Raw genomic sequence first — 18565 nt, 5'->3', positions numbered from 1 at the left:
CATATATTAACAAAAAACAACAACATTATATGATTGATTTAACAGTTATGTTAAATAATTTAATAGTAAATAACGAATGCGTAATATCGATTTTTATCAGTTTTAAAGTGTAGGTGGTGTGTTTCTTGTTCTAGATTTTATATTCCGAATCGTCGGTAGCTTTAAATTTATTTTAATCTTATTCAGATAATGGATAATGAATATCCGTTTTTCCAGTGGTTAGAATGCCGCAAGCTTATCCGTTGATCGCTGGTTCGAACCCAGAAAATCACCATTGAATTTTCTTGGCTCAAATGCTAAACCCGGGCAAGCATTTTCAATTTTAATTTTGCGTCATAATATCAAAGCGTATCAGCCAGGGATTGTGTCCCTTGTTACAAATATATACCAATACTATTAAATATAATTATTAATTCCTTACTTTACCATAGTTACAAGTTCGACTTACATTCAACTATACTTTATATAACTGGCAATGTGATTATGTATTTTCCCACGACCCTATTATATGTATTAGAAAAGAAATAAAAGTAAACTGTTACGTCATCAGGGATCGAGCGGCCGTCCACAGGAAGCATCGTCGGGCCCGTGACGCCTGCGCGAGCGCATCGAACACGCGCTACAGGACAGCTGGAGACGGCTGACAGCTCCGAGATCAGTGAGTGTTTATTTAAATATTAATAATTATGTAATATGAATAAATTAACAGTCATATAAAAGTTAATTATAACGCAGTGGAGTTTTAAAACAGCTTATAAGGCTGTAGATCCTGCAAACTGAGGTCCAAAGTACAAACCCCATGCCAAGTCATGCAGTACATGAATTATCATATTATACTTAATTTCTGATAATAATTCATCTCGGGGTCACAAAAATCTGCCTGCCTACATTCGTATCTGCCAAGCGTGGTGTGTGATTGACGAAACTGAAAAAGGTCCTCCTCAAAAGTACAGGAGACGTTAGACCAGCTATAAGACATTTGCTTTACTGCGCCTAAACTCTCCGATCGTTTTGAATTACCTTTCCATCGAATGAAGAATATAGCGTTTGTTTTACATTTGAGTGCAATAATATACATCACGTGGCCCATGAGTCTCCTTGTCGAAGATTTAGAACTCGAAGTTAATCATATAATTCGATCGAGCTTGAGAGGTTGGCGTGGTTGGTAGATACTTGCCTTTCACGCCGGAGGTTGTGGGTTCGATCCCCACCCAGCACAGACATTTGTATGCATGAACATGTCTGTTTGTCCTGAGTCTGGGTGTAATTATTTATATAAGTTTGTATTTACAAAAGAAAAGTAGTATATGTAGTATATCAGTTGTCTGGTTTCCATAGCACAAGCTTTGTACAAGCTTAATTTGGGATCAGATGGCCGTGTGTGAAAAATGTCCCAGAATATTCTTATTATTATTATATAATTGATATGTAACTAATTACCAGGGTTCATTTCAAAGTCGGCCCCGACACCGATCCTTCAGCCACGAGAGACGAAGACCCAACCAAGAGCATAGGAGAAGCAGCGCCCACTCCTTAGACCTTGAGCAACAGACAGCTACTATACATAGGTAAATAATGATATATATACCTGGTGATGTTCTCCTGGCCGATATCGCTCATGGCGTATATTCTCAAGAGCCAACTGCGCGGGTCATATCATTGCGCATAAGTGTTTGCGCGAACCGCAAGCTCAAGTGCACACCCTGTCATAATCTGAGGGGACGAAAAACTGACAAGAAATAATTTAAGTGCAGGACCAACGGCCTTACGCGCTTTTCGAGATTCGCGAGAGTAAATAATTTCAAGATTCCGTTCTGTAACCCAGAGTCGTGTAACAGAGTCGTAAACCCAGTACCTCGGGATATGCTGCCTTATAAGGTAGTTAAATATGTTAGTAATAAATAACTCGAAGTGACTTCCTCCGTGACTTATCTGCTATTGTGTGTAGGATGCTGCTTCTCCCACGGACTCTATTCAATAGTCTCTTACCGCCAATCAGAATGAAACCCATCATCTATAATGGAGCATTTAATATTTATGCATTTCAATAAAGATCAGATTTATAAATCTGCTAAATTGTCACGGTTTGCAAAACATTTGGTTTTTTTTTTCGCGTACTGAGTTTGTTTTTTTAAACTGATTTATATATATTTTATTCAACAGAGCGCGTTCCCTATCCAAGATGGCGACGCTGTCCCTCAAGATATCACTCGAGGGTGGTAAAGTGGTGAAGACCATCCAGTTTGACCCATCGACCAGCGTGTACGACGCGTGCCGCATCATACGGGAGAAGATTCTGGAAGCCAATGCCAATGATCGTAAGTATTGTATTAAGATTTGGGTTTCTAATGATAAATGCCAAAGTATGTCAAAGCTTTGACCTAGGACCCAGGAACTAGTAACATGAACCTTGAATGTAATTCAAATTATACTATATTCAAGTAGAATCTTACAAATACTTTTGGATTGCTATGTAAAGATGCTACCGATTGGTAATGTAGATTCTAACGAGATTTGAGTACCGTTTTTGTCGCTGGAAAATATTTTTATGTACACTCTACATTACAGTATAACATTCGAGAAATAACAATAGTACAAATATTATTCGTGTTTTGCAACAAAAAAAATTGAGTAATACATAATTATAAAATGGTAACTGATTGATGAAATACAGAGTAACTACTGAGTGAGTAGGTCATTCACATTCTGAACTTGTGATAGTTTTACCTTCAAGTAAATCAAGTAACGGAAACTTTCAAAAGCGTTCATAAAATCTTACTTAATTAAAGAGTATTTTGACTTTTTAGAATATAGTTTCGAAACAATTTTCTGGAAAAAATTCATTTCCACAGCTAAAGAGTACGGACTGTTCCTCGCGTCAGAGGAGGACAACAAGAAGGGCATCTGGTTGGAGGCGTCACGCAGTCTGGACTATTACATGCTGAGGAATGGAGATTTGCTGGAGTACAACAAAAAGACCAGGAATCTGAGAGTTAGGATGTTGGATGGTGAGTTATTTATTTGTCCTTGGCCGATCGACCTTCACACGGCTTTTTTTGTGAAGCCCTCTTTCAGGAAAGATAAAGTTAAAAACCAAAACCTTACCTAAATACAAAATTTACGAATACGAGTTTTTGTATGTAGTATGCGTATTTCATATTATAAGATTTATATATTAATGATTACTAAAGATAACTAAAGATAAACTAAATTTTCGTTTTCTTTTGTAAAGGCACCGTCAAGACCCTGCTCGTCGACGACAGTCAGATAGTTGCCAACTTGATGGTGGTCATCTGTACCAAGATCGGCATCACGAACTACGACGAGTATGGACTGGTGAGGATATATATTTATAAGTAATTGGAACAAGTCTTTTTTTAAAGGCGAGGAGTTTACCGTGCAGTGGGACATATATGGGCGGTTACTTTTCTACTAAAATGGTCATCTTCGCCCATAGACACTGGGGTTGCTAGAAGTATAAAATAGTCTCATATAGATCAGTTTACTGTCTGTCTTTTTTCGAAACAATAGTTACAACTGTGATAATTGTCTCCAGGTCCGCGAAGAACAGAAAGAGGAGGCGGATCCCTGCGAGAAACCCAATTACGGAACATTAACATTGAAGAGGAGGCATCAGGAGAAGGAGCGAGATGCGAAGATGGAGCAGCTCAGGAAGAAACTAAGGACTGATGATGAAGGTATATTGTGAGGTTATCGATTACAAAGTGTACCAGGTCGAAGTCACATTGGACATTTATATAGAACGCACCACTCCCATCTATATATCGTTCGACATGTTTGTTCCTACACACTAAACGTCTCACAATTTGAAACATTTAATTGAACATACACCGACACCTTCCAATTACCTGCCGCGCAGTGAACTGGGTGGAGGGGTCGAAGACGCTGCGCGAGCAGGGCGTGGAGGGCTCGGAGACGCTGCTGCTGCGGCGCCGGCTGTTCTTCTCGGACCGGAACGTGGACTCGCGCGACCCCGTGCAGCTCACGCTGCTCTACGTGCAGGCGCGGGACGCCATCCTGGCCGGCACGCACCCCATCACGCAGGACAAGGGTACCAATATGATCGATTTTTAAATTCATAATACAATTAGTTTGCATACTTGATGTCTGCACCTACCTCTCCATTCACCTTCAATTAATTCTATTCAAACAGTTTACATGTACTTAAAATACTACTGACTAAACCGATTTCTTGGATAAATTCATAATAGAAGACTTCGTCGCCAAAGTGACATTTTTTTATAGTATAGGAAGGCGGACGAGCATATGAGCCACCTGATGATAAGTGGTCATTAACGCCCATAGACATTAGCATTGTAAGAAATGTTAACCATCGCTTACTTCGCCAATGCGCCACCAACTTTGGAAACTAAGCTGTTATGTCCCTTGTGCCTGTAATTACACTGGCTCACTTACCCTTCAAACCGGAACACAACAATACCGAGTACTACTGTTTTGCGGTAGAATATCTGATGAATGGGTGGTACCTACCCAGACGAGCTTGCACAAAGCCCTACCACCAGTATTTTATTAGTACATTATATAGGTTATTATTGAACTTTATATAATCTGTTGCAGCGTGCGAGTTCGCTGGGATACAGTGTCAGATACAGTTCGGAGATCACAAGGAAGACAAACACACAACTGGATTCTTAGAGTGAGTTGTATTTTATTACTAACACTGACTGTCTGTATGGATACCTAAGATCCTGGGTTCAAGCCCTGCTTAACCACATAATACATAATATTCTACTAATACAATTCCAGTAAGTAAATAAGTTTACCGTGTATGGATTCCCATACCTTGGAAGACAAGTAAAGCATTTGTTCCTTTGCTTGAAATCTGATTGATTTTAATGTGTTTGGTTGCCGTTTTCGTGAGAGGGTTTATGTTGTCCGTGTTTGCGCGCAAGATTGTTTTATGAAAAAATCTGTGCGCAATTAAATATAAACACAAATGAATCTCCGATAATGATACATTTATGTTATAGTTTAAAAGAATTCCTGCCGGCGTCGTACGTGAAGGTGAAGGGTATAGAGAAGAAGGTGTTCAAGGAGCACCGCAAGCACGCCGGCCTCAGCGAGCTGGACGCCAAGGTGCTCTACACCAAGAGCGCCAGGGACCTTAAAACCTACGGCGTCGCCTTCTTCCTCGTGAAGGTACGCACGGGCTGCATGTAGATTCTACCAAGAATAACAAATATATTTTATAAAATTATATTTTGAATGGAAATCAACGAACACGATCTCCGCGATTTATTGTCTATATTCTTGTATTGTTTAATAATACTATATAAAACAAAAAAAAAACTGTTAACTGTTTAACTGACCTCAAATGTTTTGTTAACTTATATACATATTTAGGTATTCATTTTTTTAGTTTCGTTACACTATACTCTTCTAATGATCATGGCGTAATTATAGGAAAAGATGAAAGGCAAGAACAAATTGGTGCCGCGACTGCTCGGTGTGACGAAGGACTCCGTGCTACGACTGGACGAGAAAACCAAGGAGGTGCTGCAGACATGGCCCCTCACCACCGTGCGGCGCTGGTGTGCCAGCCCCAACACCTTCACGCTGGACTTCGGAGACTACAGGTATGCTTCGCTGCAGGACAGGCGCCTTGGTGAACTAAATACATAGGACATGTAGATGTAGGCCAGTACTAACGCCCCCCCCCCCCACAGCGACCAGTACTACAGCGTGCAGACGACGGAGGCGGAGCAGATCCTGCAGGTGATCGCGGGCTACATCGACATCATCGTGCGGCGCCGGCGCGCGCGCGACCACCTCGGCATCGAGGGCGACGAGGGCTCCGCCATGCTCGAGGACTCCGTGTCGCCCTCCAAGTCAGTACCGACCTCACGGGATGCTACCACTTATATCTATTTATTCCGCTTACAAATCAATCTCCAATTAAATATATATATACTAAATCAGGGCGAACATCATCCAACACGACACGTTCAAGTCGGGCAAGGTGAACACGGAGTCCGTCGCCAAGCCCGCCGTGCTGCGTCCCGGCGCCGAAGGTGAACCCTCCTACCTGTCTATATCTAGATAGATAAACGAAGCCAAAACAGTCCATACCAATTGATTTTTGTTTGATATTTTGTATTGAAGGCAAATTCATATATGTTTACTTCAAAATTATAATAATGAACTTTAATTGAGCGAACACAAGTTATTATTATTGAGTCTTCCGGTATCACTTGCGTGATTTGTCATAGTTCGCTTACACCACGGTTCCTCACGGTGTTTTCATTCTCCGCTCAGCACGAGATGAATTTGAATCCATCTCGGCTATGTCGTCTCTTACATTGTCGTAGAAACAAATGTATATATATATATAATATATTATAATAATTGTATATATTATGTATAATGCCGCCGCTAGTGAGCTTCATTTACTTTATTTGTATTATACAAATTTATATATAATGATAATTTTATGATTTATTTTGCAGCATTTAGTTTTTGTTGTCTGTGTTCTATCGATAGTTTTTGGATGCTATACAGTGTGTTCTTTTATTTGAAACTAAGAGTGAATTTTAAACACGTTACTCTCTCTCTCTCTGTCTCTTTACAGGAATCCTAGTGAGACTTTCAAGATTATGTAATTTAATCTATATTCAATACTAGTTATGTAGTTGTAAAAATTCATTATAAAAATAAGTACAAGGGACATACCATCTTAGTTCACAAGGTTGATGACCCAAGGAATAGTTAAAATTTCTTGCAGTGCCAATGTCTGGGAGGTGGTGACAACTTCACCATCAGGTGACCCATTGGTAAAAACTGATTGCTCTTGTGTACTTACAAAAAACACATTACCAATACAATTTAATAAAGTATACAACAGAAGTTGACTTGTAAAAGAACACACTGTATAAGTAACCTTTCGGTTTTTTCGTTGTGATAATTACGGGGATTGATCTCGTATACATGTAAAAGAACATCGATAGGACACGGAGAGCCTGCCCCGAGTCGTGCGACTATAGCCCGTATTCCCCTTGTGCGTAGGTGCTAAATCGTTCGCGGTCGGGCACCTGACGGGCGCGCAGCAGACCACGGTGTCCGGTCAGGTCATTACGGGACACGCGCCGCCCTCCGTCAGTATTGCTGTTACTTGTGTTACATTTGCCCTTTCATTTCTAACTAACGTACTCCGTTTCAATCCACATTGTACGGAGACTTAACACTGTGTCAAAATCATTCGATCAAAACGATGGTGGACTAGCCAACTGTGTACCGATATATGGCCCACAAGTGTGGGCGCCACACACACATATCTTTTCCCTTATTCACATAAAATTGAAATAGTTTATGCTTAGGAACAAATAATTGACGTTGCCATGCTTGAATTTTATTTATCTTAAACATTAAAAATATCTTAATGTATATTATATAGATTACCAGGCAGCATCACAAACTAAAATTTAGAATTACTACAGGCTAAAAATTCTCTCTCTTTCTCTCTCTCTCTCACTCACTCTCTCTTGAATAGAAACGAATCTGAATTAACAATTTGGATTGAAATGTTAATGGATGGTTTTGTATGTGTGTGTATATATATGCTTATATATTAACTGCATGTTTACATATATTGTATAAACGTATGTACTATACATATTTTTATTATATTCTGTTAGTGACTTTATAAATTGAAGTGATTGAAAATAATATATTCAATTGAAATTATGAGTTAATATCGAGTTAGAAGGCTAGTATCTATGCTTTCACTTCTAGTATTCTATCTCACTCACTCATATGGGCGACAGCCAATGATGTTTGTTGCGTCGCGTTCGTTCGTCTTCACAATTAACGCCCTAACTGTCCATTCCAAGCATATAAGAAGCTTGAAGATTATCATTTATTACCATACCTTCCATAATCATATGTTTTACATATGTAGTATTCATAATATATTTAGGGAAGGTTGGGGGTTCGATTCCCACCCAGGACAGACATTTGTGTGCATGAAAATGTCTGTTTGTCCTGAGTCTGGGTTATCTATATAAGTATGTATTTACAAAAGAAAAGTAGTATATGTAGTATATCAGTTGTCTGGTTTCCAAAGCACAAGCTCTGCTCTTAGTTTGGGATCAGATGGACGTGTGTGAAAAATATCCCAGGATATTATTATTTACTAATTTGTTTAAAAAAATGAGTCATTTATATTCGTTGTTGTTTCACGCTTGATCACGGACGATGCAGTCTACCTTCTTGATTCTGTAGGTACCTAACATATAATATTACTATCATCCTTTATATAAACCGACTAACATACTAATATATAATATACGGTGTTTGTATGTTGTGTGTTTGTTCTGACAATTGTGGGGACATTAAACATGATATTATTTTTTTAATAGAATCCTAGCCGTGTTTTTTTTTGTCAGTAATATTTTGAAAAAAAAAAAAAAAGAATTTAATCTACGATTTAAACACCGTTACAGTATAGCCTGTTAATGTCCCACTGCTGGGCTAAGGCCTCGTCTCCCTTTTGAGGAGAAGGTTTTGGAGCTTATTCCACAACGCTGCTCCAATGCGGGTTGGTAGAATACACATGTGGCAGAATTTCAATGAAATCAGACACATGCTGGTTTCTTCACGATGTTTTCCTTCACCGTCAAGCACGAAATGAATTATAAACACATATTAAGCACATGAATATTCAGTGGTGCTTGCCGGGGCTTGAACCCACGATCATCGGTTAAGATTCACGCGCTCTAACCACAAGGCCATCTCGGCTATCCCCGTAAACACCGTTAAGCGGTTGAAAATTATTGTTTTTATTTTCCTAAGAGTTTATTATGGAAGTTACATTGGTTAGTTTTGAACATACAACTAAACTTTATAATAACGTAGCTGTAATAATTTTTATCGCTTTTTCAGGCGACACAAATCCAGCAAACGAAAGTCACATCGATCTTGACTGAGCCCCAGCGGGCGCTGCTGTCCACCATCACCAGCGGCAAGGAGATCATCAAGCAGACTGAGGAGGGACTCACCAAGGTCAGTACTATTTGTAGTAGTAAAATAAAAAATATATACTTTATTCTAGTAGTATTTTACAAGTATTTTTGAATGACAAATTAAATTCAAAGCTACTCGCGAGTTGGAATCTAGATTTTACCTAAAAGAACCGGCGAGAAGCTCAGTTGCAAATTTTATTTTATTACGTAAATGTAAATAATATTGAATTGATATATAAATTATCATTAAAATGTATGTGTGAACGTGTGACCCGCAGGCGTCGCTGCCGGCGCTGGGGCAGGACGCCGGCTCGGTGCGCTGGAAGCGCGTGAAGCTGGACAACAGCAAGCAGGTCGTCACCTCGCACATCGCCGCCATGAACGCCGCCACCGCGCAGGTCGTCACGCTCACCGCCGGTACGGACCCCGCACGAGTGCACATCTAGTTCAATACGGCAGGAGGACAAAATAGTAACCGATATTCATTTCCAGGTCCCACGGAAGAAGTAGACCACACCGCAGTGGGAGCGGCCATCACCACCATCACTACGAACCTGCCGGAGATGACCAAGGGTGAGTGCACTCGGTGGGCCTCCGTCGCAGTGTACAAAATTTTTTTTATCATTTTCACCCACTAAGGGTTTAACAAAATTTTCTGAGAACGAATTTGTGCCTCCGAGGCAAACTTAGCGACGTCCAGCTGGATTTTGTGCATCCTGGCCACTCGCAAACCGATTCGATTCAGCCGCGAACGGAGTGTGAGTCAGGGGCTGCAGTGCCGTGGTGTTGCAGGCGTGCAGATGATCGCGGCGCTGCTGGAGGACGCGCCGGACGGCGAGCGCCTGCTGGACGCCACGCGCGCGCTGTGCTGCGCCTTCTCCGACCTGCTGCGCGCCGCGGAGCCCAGCGCCAGGGAGGTGAGCGGGGACATCCGACTATCTTTGCTAGCACATTCAGTGGGGCGGTTCGTTTTAGTCCCCAGTAAACGTAACATCTTCTCGAACTGTTTTATTGTATGAGAACTCCATATACCGCGTGAGCTCGTAGAGTCACTGAACTATTTCTGTGTGTCGCAGCCGCGCCAGAGCTTGCTGAACGCGGCGTCCCGCGTGGGCGAGGCGTCCACCAGCGTGCTGCACACCATCGGGGAGGAAACCGAGGAGGACAAGGAGACGCAGGTAACTGTCCGCGGGGGGGAGGGGGGCCGCGCGACGGACGCCGGCGACGACGGGAGGCGGTACGAGGACGACGGGATCTATGAGGACGTCGATACTAGCACCGTCTGGGGCAAGGCGCTGGACGTCATACAGGAGGAGACGGACAGCGAGTACTACAGGAGTCTGGAGTACTGTAACGCGCTGTTCGACCGGACTCCGCCCTCGAACAGACACGTGACCCCCCGAGATACGAGGGCTGATAAAAATGGCGATTACGAGGACATATTAACTACCTGTAAGGGCTACTTAGAAAAGGACCGCAGTCCCGACACGGACGCTTCGGAGACCGATCTCGAATTGTACCCGAAGGCGGTATCCCATAAAATATTCAATTTCAAAAAAGACTTCTCCCATCACAACTACGCTAATATAGATTTCGATAGTTCTAAACGCGATCACACCGATATAAATCTCGATAGGCGAACCCGGAACGAAATGCTCCGGCAGCAGTTCTTCCTATCGAATAGTAACGACAAACAAAACGTTAACGACAAATTCAGTAGCTACTCCGATAAAAACGTAATCAACGACAAGTTTAACCGTATCAACGATAAAAAAATCGAGTGTCACAGTATTAGGAATGACGTCACGAAAACCGGGCCTGACGTCAAGGTGTCGGGCGCTCTGAACATGAAATTTTTCAATCTAGATAAGTACAATCGTGTTCTGACGACGACCGAGACCTTCATGGAGACGGCGGAAGCTAGTTTCACAAAGAACGAATTGAATATAAAAAAGGACGATCTTGAAAGTTTCGTGAAACGTAGCGAGAGATATTATACGAGCGAACACAGGGACAGACAAACTAAAGTACAATTGAATAACGAAATTGAACCGCCGAAAGGTAAAACCGAAATTCGTATAGTATATAACCCGACGTTTCTCGCCACTGCTATCAATTCGAAATGTCATTTCTGTAATAAATATTGTCCGAGGAAATCACCGAAGTGTTGCCCGGAGTGCGTTTGTCTCGACTTGGAACTAAAAGATATCTGGAGAGAAAATTGGTTGAATATTTTATTAATATTAACATTACTCTTTGTTATAATAGCGATGATCGTTGAGTGGTTTCTGAGAAATGTTGGCTGTGACGAAGAGACAAGTGCATGCTTTGAAATGGCTTCTTGATTAATTACAAACAGGTATCGATATCGGGATATACTGTCTTGGATATCTTGTCCGTCTTAATATTAATAATAAAAAAAATTCGACTGTTTTGAAATTAAATGGTAGCTACATATAGAAACGTAATACGAAGTATGATCAATTACAGTACAGTACAGTAACAGCCTGTAAATGTCCCACTGCTGGGCTAAGGCCTCCTCTCCCTTTTTTGAGGAGAAGGTTTGGAGCTTATTCCACCACGCTGCTCCAGTGCGGGTTGGTAGAATACACATGTGGCAGAATTTCGATGAAATTAGACACATGCAGGTTTCCTCACGATGTTTTCCTTCACCGAAAAGCCTTACCACTGGGCCATCTCGACTTGATCAATTACATATAATTTAAATTGTTAATAATAATGCTTTATATATTGATACTTGCCATCGTCTACAATATTTATCGGTCGATATGTCTCAAAGCTATCCGCGTACCAAAATTTCACGTTCGTTAGTGTGATAACGAATAAATTAATTGAATTATTAAGGGCCACAGATAAAAAAGATATATACTTGCACTTATAATGACTAACTATATTAATTTTTTTTTTAAATACATAGGACACGGGTTTCTTGGTATTATATATATTCAGGTTTATTTTTATGTATCGATGAAATTGATTATAATTTAGTAGTAATTCTTGAATATACTTTATACATAAAACGCGTTCAAGTTAACAGTTTGAAAAATAGAATATATATTTAAAATTCGAATATTTTACTGGTGTGAATTACTGGTGGTAGGGCTTTGTGCAAGCTCGTCTGGGTAGGTACCACCCACTCATCAGATATTCTATCGCAAAACAGCAATACTTGATATTGTTGTGTTCCGGTTTGAAGGGTGAGTGAGCCAGTGTAATTACAGGCACAAGGGACATAAAATCTTAGTTCCCAAGGTTGGTGGCGCATTGGATATGTAAGCGATGATTGACATTTCTTACAATGCCAATGTCTAAGAGCGTTGGTGACCACTTACCATCAGGTGGCCCATATGCTCGTCCGCCTTCCTATTCTATATAAAAAAAAAAAAATATTTTACCAATCCTTTTATTTTAAGTCAACCGACGACTTCGTATATGTATTCTGTATATATATACAGAATATTTACGAAATTACTCGAACGTTATCTCAAAAAAGTGATTCTATGTTTTGTCTCGCTCGTTATCGTATAGATCTAAGACATAATGAAAGAGACAATAGACAAGTTAATTGTACATCACAATGATATATAAATTCCATAATCATTTCAAGATTTACAAATGAATATTAAAATATTTACATTATTTTATATACAAATATATTTTTATTTGATGTAATAATGATTTATTTTTGATATCAATAAATATATATTAATAAGTTTTCTCTTAAAGTCAATATAATATTCTATTAATAAAATAAATAAGTGGGTTCGGGATACATTTCTATTAATTCGGGTCTAGTTTCTGATTAGTGGATTAAAGGGGGTTTATTAAAAAGCGTTTTAAAGACACTTAAGTCACAACATCACATTAACTTGGCGTTTTTCTATATATTTATTCTTTTAAACTAAAAGACATATTTCAAAGTCATGCATTTCCTTGGAGATAATTGATATATTTACAAATGTGCCGAAATTTATGGTACCTAAACATAATTACAAAAAATCGTGGCGTCAATGTTTCTATATAAGTGTCCAGTTATATAACAATGTAACTAAATGAATGCTATGTAAATATTTATATTCTTGTGTAATAACGCCATTCCAGTAATGTGTGTTTTGAATATTTCGTTTGTAGTGTCATAATGTTTGATTACAATTTCAAACTTGCCGTCGTTTTCCTTGTAACTACTCTCGTGAAATTACTCTCCTAAAATTATTAATAGAATAAAGGTGTCCCACTGCGGGGATAGGGCGTTTTGAGGAGTAGGTTTCGAGTTAATTCGACGTAAACGGGACGGGACATACATGTGTCAGAAAATTTTCTCGGGATGTTTTCCATTGGCGCCTAGTGTGAGATGAATTATAAATTAAGAATCAAGCGTCACCTCGACCCCCACTCTCATTACTCGGTTAAATATTCGGCTTTACTTAAAGAAAATTATAATAAAGACAAAAGCGTAAGGAAAAAGACTGCAATTTTAATTTTTTTTTTTCTTTGTGTTTGATCGACATTTGTAACGTACGTGTAACTTAAAAAATGACTATTAAAAATATATTTCTCTAATAATACTTACTGTCGATCGTTGTGATACTTTTTAATCATTTTGTTTGTTTTGTTATTTTATAAACGTCCATAATAATAAGTAGAGATTAGATCTAGTCGGATTTGTTATTTTATTTCGAATTTCATTGGCATTTAATTTTAAAAGTCTGACCAGAAAATATGGACTTAATAATAATAATAATTAATTGTTAACGCACACGAGTTCCTATATCGTTTATTTTAAAGTTTTCAAATTGATTTCTGGTCGTTTATATAAATTATCGTAGAATTTGCCGATTCGTGTTTTTGTTTGTGCGTTGCCATATGATCCCACTAGTTCTCCTACTAGCAGAAGTTCAAGGACTACTGCTACAGGAACTGAAAGGCCTTATACTCCTTCCTCGCACTATTGGAGTGTCTTAAATATTTAATTAACATTATATATGATAACAATATAAACAATGTACCATAGATAATTATTATTATTTGATACAAGAACATGATAGGAGCATAAAGACATTAGTCCCCGTAGTTTTATTATTAGGAAAACTCAGTAGGATCATGCGGTAACGGCGGTTTGTTTCTAGATAGCAAATTATGTTATAGAAGTGAGATTCTTTTTTATTTGATTGCGTTTGTGTATGTAACGTTACTGAGATAGTAACGTTTCACTTATGTCACGTGTGCTGAATTGCACGCGTTATATTTTTTTTTTTTTATTTGTTTTTGGTTGTGGGGTTCCATTTTAATAGTTGGTAAACTTAGATATTATTTTTAGGTCATTAACGCAAAAGTGGGTAACTCTATATATATATATATTTTTTTATTAACTGCTTTTGTGTTGGTGACATATATATATATATTTTTGTTACAATGTTTTAATGTATTTATTTAATGGTTTTCATGCTTGTTTTTACAGTTTACGATATTTTCATCACAATTTTTTTTTATATAATATTTTGTTCTATTATTTTCGTTTGGAATGAACTTATTCTTTATATTATGAAATAAAATATATTTTTTTCAAGAATCTCATCCAATAAGAATGGTTTTTAAAAGAATAAAGTTCATTCCAAATAATTATATCCAATTGTTTTTGTACAAACATAACGTAATAATGCCGAAACTAAAATTTACGTATTGACGTAAATTGACGAGCTACTCTGTAAGCACGATCTCGAGACCTTAATAATTATAACATTTGAAAAATACACGCAACAAAACTGTATATCACCATATGTCGCTTAACATTTCACGGGTGAGTGTTGAAGTGGATTCTTACAGAATAGCACCGCTGTTTCATTATCTTGTGTTACATATTTAAAAAAAAAATATGACAAGGATTTGAATGTTATTTTTCTAAATATGGTTGAACATTATAAATAAATCATGTTAAATAGCAAACGTCATCACTTCGTCATCAATTGTGATTTAAACAGTAGATAAGAGATGGCGCCACAGTCGCTACGGTCGTATCAACAATTTGGACCGAGCAGTCACTTGGACACATCGATTGATTGAATATCAGACGACACCGGATTGATTGATTGACATTCCAATAGCAGGAATATAGATAAACAAACTTATTAGATTTACATATGATTTATATACGACTTTCTAAGTTTATCTATCTGCTATTGGAATCTGTGTTTGTAAGTTAAAAGCTGCTTAACCAACATTATTGATATGATCTTAAAATTTGATAAAATTGATGACCATAATACTAAAACAATGTGATTTTTAATATGAAACTTCAATGAATAACACTTGGTGAAAGATAACGTTACTAAATATAATTATTTAATCAATTCAATTATCTTAAAGTAATATTCGATTTGAGGTTAAAAAATAAAAGATATTTGTATATTATACATACTTGGAACAGTCATGTGCAAAGACGTAGTAATTAGTTTTTATTTTATTTCTGCTTGAATTTTTGTAACTGGATGTACCATAACGATTCCGGTTTCGGCGCTTGCCATGATCCGCCATATTTTATTTTTGTTAATACATTTGCTTTTTTTTTATTAAATATCTGGGTTTTTATTTACGACTAACTGTCCGAAAAAGTGAATGTAGTGACAAAAATAATTATATACTAACACTAATACACCCTGTATATAACTCAATAATAACAACAGGTGCTAATGACGTAACATCTCAGAATTGGTGATGTCAGATATATCATTGCAATAAGGTTATAAGTGCCCGAAAATATATGAAATTGAGAATAATGTATGAAATATAACTGTATATTCAACAAATTTGTGATTATAATTCATCTCGTGCTTTACGGTGAAGGAAAACATCGTGAGGAAACCTGCATGTGTCTAATTTCACTGAAATTCTGCCACATATGAATTCTACCAACCCGCATTGGAGCAGCGTGGTGGAATAAGCTCCAAACCTTCTCCTCAAAAAGAGGAGAGGAGGCCTTTAGCCCAGCAGTGGGACATTCACAGGCTGTTACGGTTACGGTTATTCAACTAAACTCAAAATATATTCTATATAATATAGAGTTAAACAGATATGGAATGTATAAGTGTCATAGAAATGATTAAACGAAAGAAAAAATAAGCGATTTCAGACAATTCGTTTGTTAAATATATTATAGCTAGTTTCCGCTCACGGCTTCCCCCGTTTGTGATAGGGGAGGGGGGGGGGGTGTACGTAAAAACTCAGCTGTTCCATTCTCATGATAACAGAGGGAGTGATTATCTTGAGATAAAGGAGACGTCTTTATTAAGTTAATTCGTTCATTCATAATCATTCTAATTTATAAACGAATATATTAAAGGTGAATTTATTAATATAGGATTCCCGCGATAAGTCGAGATGGCCCAGTGGTAAGAACGCGTGAATCTTAACCGATGAACGTGGGTTCAAACCCGGGCAAGCAACTCTGAATTTACATGTGCTTAATTTCTGTTTATAATTCATCTCGTGCTTTTCGGTGAAGGAAAACATCGTGAGGAAACCTGCATGTGTCTAATTTCATCGAAATTCTGCCACATGTGTATTCTACCAACCCGCATTGGAGCAGCGTGGTGGAATAAGCTCCAAACCTTCTCCTCAAAAAAGGGAGAGGAGGCCTTAGCCCAGCAGTGGGACATTTACAGGCTGTTACTGTTACTGTTATTAATATACAAATCAATATTAGTGTAGACTTCTTACTTGCTTACATATTAGATTATTGTTTTTAAATTATCATACGATAATTATGTCTAAAAGGCAATGATTGATCTGCGTTGAAGCGCGCTTGCCAAAAATATGTCTATTGTTTCTTATTCTGAAGGTCAGTGCATAAAACTCAGAAGCTAAACGTGTCCACGCCCTAGCAGTATATATCAGAAAAGTTGCATGAAAACGCTTCGTACTAGATTGGACTTCTTTGCAACATAATGTAGAACGACTACCGGTTCAGACTGCAGCTTCTACCAATATATATTGCCATCCAATAATTTGTACCAACTTAAATGCTATGTGTGCGGTTCAAGTATCAAATGGCAATAAAGAACAAGAAAGAACTCTATAATAATTTTGAGAGAATACAACGACGAATAAGAATTAATGCGATCGAATTAAATTAGAAATATATATAGAAATTAAAATTAATTGCATAAAACTTAAGTTTAAAGTATTTTCTTACTATCGTTTTATCGAAACAGGATATCCTGCTATCCTTGGCGAAGGCGGTCGCCAACACGACCGCTGCGTTGGTCCTGAAGGCGAAGAACGTGGCGGCGCAGTGTAAGGACGAGCAGCCGCTGCAGAACACCATCATCGCCGCCGCCACGCACTGCGCGCTCGCCACCAGCCAGCTCGTCGCCTGCGCCAAGGTAACCTGGCAACAGACCGTACTTCTGATGATGTAGATTAGTGTAGTTGCATTAATATTTTCTCTATATATTATTACATTAAAACTAGAACTTTAAGACTCGCAAGGTTTTACAAAATGTAAAATATTCAAATTATAATACTATTGAACTTTGTTTCCTTATGAAGTTTTGTTAGAACAGTATTTTTTTAACCCAAAACTGAAGCATAAATCTATTACATAGATCAAATAATCAGTTCGCAAACTATTGAATTAAAAAATATAACAAATTTATTAATCAGGTTGTAGCGCCGACTCTTCACAACCCGGCCTGCAGAGAACAGCTCACCAGCGCGGCTCGTCAAGTGGCTCAGGCGGTGGAGAAACTGGTAACGGCATGCCAACAGGCCCCAGAGTCCGCGGGTCCTGGAGTGGAGCAGCTAACGGTCGCTGCACAAAGAGTATCCGAGGAGTTGGAGAGGTTACTGGCACACTGTGACCTAGGTGATTATACATTTATATATATTAGATAGAATTAGCAGTGTCCAATATAAGGACAGGAATTTGATGAAAAAGTTAATCTAATTGTCTGTATGAAAGCGGAGGTGTTGCAGGATTCAAATTAACATAAAGCATCGTAGGTACTCCCGTTTATCAAACGAAGTACATATCCAGCTTGTATAACTCTGTGCCGGTCTGTATGGCATTCGTTTATTTACATAAACGATGAGCTGAAAAATAAATGAATCGAAGTATAAATAATATACGTAACGCACGTGTCGCGCGTCGCGCAGACCGGCGCGCGCAGGCGTCGGTGCTGGAGCAGGCCGTGGAGAGCGTGGTGAGCGCCAGCGAGCGCGTGGCGGACGCGGCCGACGCCGGCGAGATGGTGCGGCGCGCGCGCCTGCTGGGCCACGCCACCGCGCGCCTCATCGCCGACATCAAGGTAGCCGCCCGCCCCCCGCCCCGCCCCGCCCGCCCGCAGCCGCGCTAACGCTCCCGCTGCCCACAGACGCAGGCCGAGAGGCAGCCCTCGGACTCCCAGTGCAAGCTGCTGGCCGCGGCCAAGCTGCTCGCCGACGCCACCACCCGCATGGTGGAGGCGGCCCGCCTCTGCGCCTCCTCGCCCCAGGTGACATTTTTTTCATATTATTTATTTGTGTCGTTCGTTTTAAATAGGTGAGACTTG

The 18565-nt window shown here is 39.1% G+C and overlaps 1 protein-coding gene across 7 annotated transcripts in view; it reads left to right on the top strand.

Moving 5' to 3' along the window:
* Positions 1-18565, top strand: part of LOC126779274 (talin-1) — a 79655-nt gene that overhangs the window by 36416 nt on the left and 24674 nt on the right. For all 7 annotated transcript variants that reach the window (XM_050503239.1, XM_050503236.1, XM_050503237.1 and 4 more), the window contains exons 3-24: positions 551-658; positions 1444-1568; positions 2164-2318; positions 2853-3008; positions 3233-3336; positions 3557-3698; positions 3881-4072; positions 4600-4678; positions 5013-5181; positions 5446-5618; positions 5709-5870; positions 5962-6053; positions 7045-7133; positions 8920-9039; positions 9278-9416; positions 9492-9572; positions 9792-9916; positions 10076-10177; positions 17228-17398; positions 17679-17880; positions 18171-18322; positions 18389-18508. In XM_050503239.1, coding sequence (XP_050359196.1) covers positions 2183-2318; positions 2853-3008; positions 3233-3336; positions 3557-3698; positions 3881-4072; positions 4600-4678; positions 5013-5181; positions 5446-5618; positions 5709-5870; positions 5962-6053; positions 7045-7133; positions 8920-9039; positions 9278-9416; positions 9492-9572; positions 9792-9916; positions 10076-10177; positions 17228-17398; positions 17679-17880; positions 18171-18322; positions 18389-18508 — 2706 coding nt within the window. In that variant the 5' untranslated portion in view covers positions 551-658; positions 1444-1568; positions 2164-2182. The remainder of the gene's footprint in view (positions 1-550; positions 659-1443; positions 1569-2163; positions 2319-2852; positions 3009-3232; positions 3337-3556; positions 3699-3880; positions 4073-4599; positions 4679-5012; positions 5182-5445; positions 5619-5708; positions 5871-5961; positions 6054-7044; positions 7134-8919; positions 9040-9277; positions 9417-9491; positions 9573-9791; positions 9917-10075; positions 10178-17227; positions 17399-17678; positions 17881-18170; positions 18323-18388; positions 18509-18565) is intronic.

The sequence above is a fragment of the Nymphalis io genome, chromosome 28 (genome assembly GCF_905147045.1).
Source record: "Nymphalis io chromosome 28, ilAglIoxx1.1, whole genome shotgun sequence".
NCBI lineage: Eukaryota > Metazoa > Arthropoda > Insecta > Lepidoptera > Nymphalidae > Nymphalis > Nymphalis io.
This window is presented reverse-complemented; position numbering and strand designations above follow the sequence as displayed.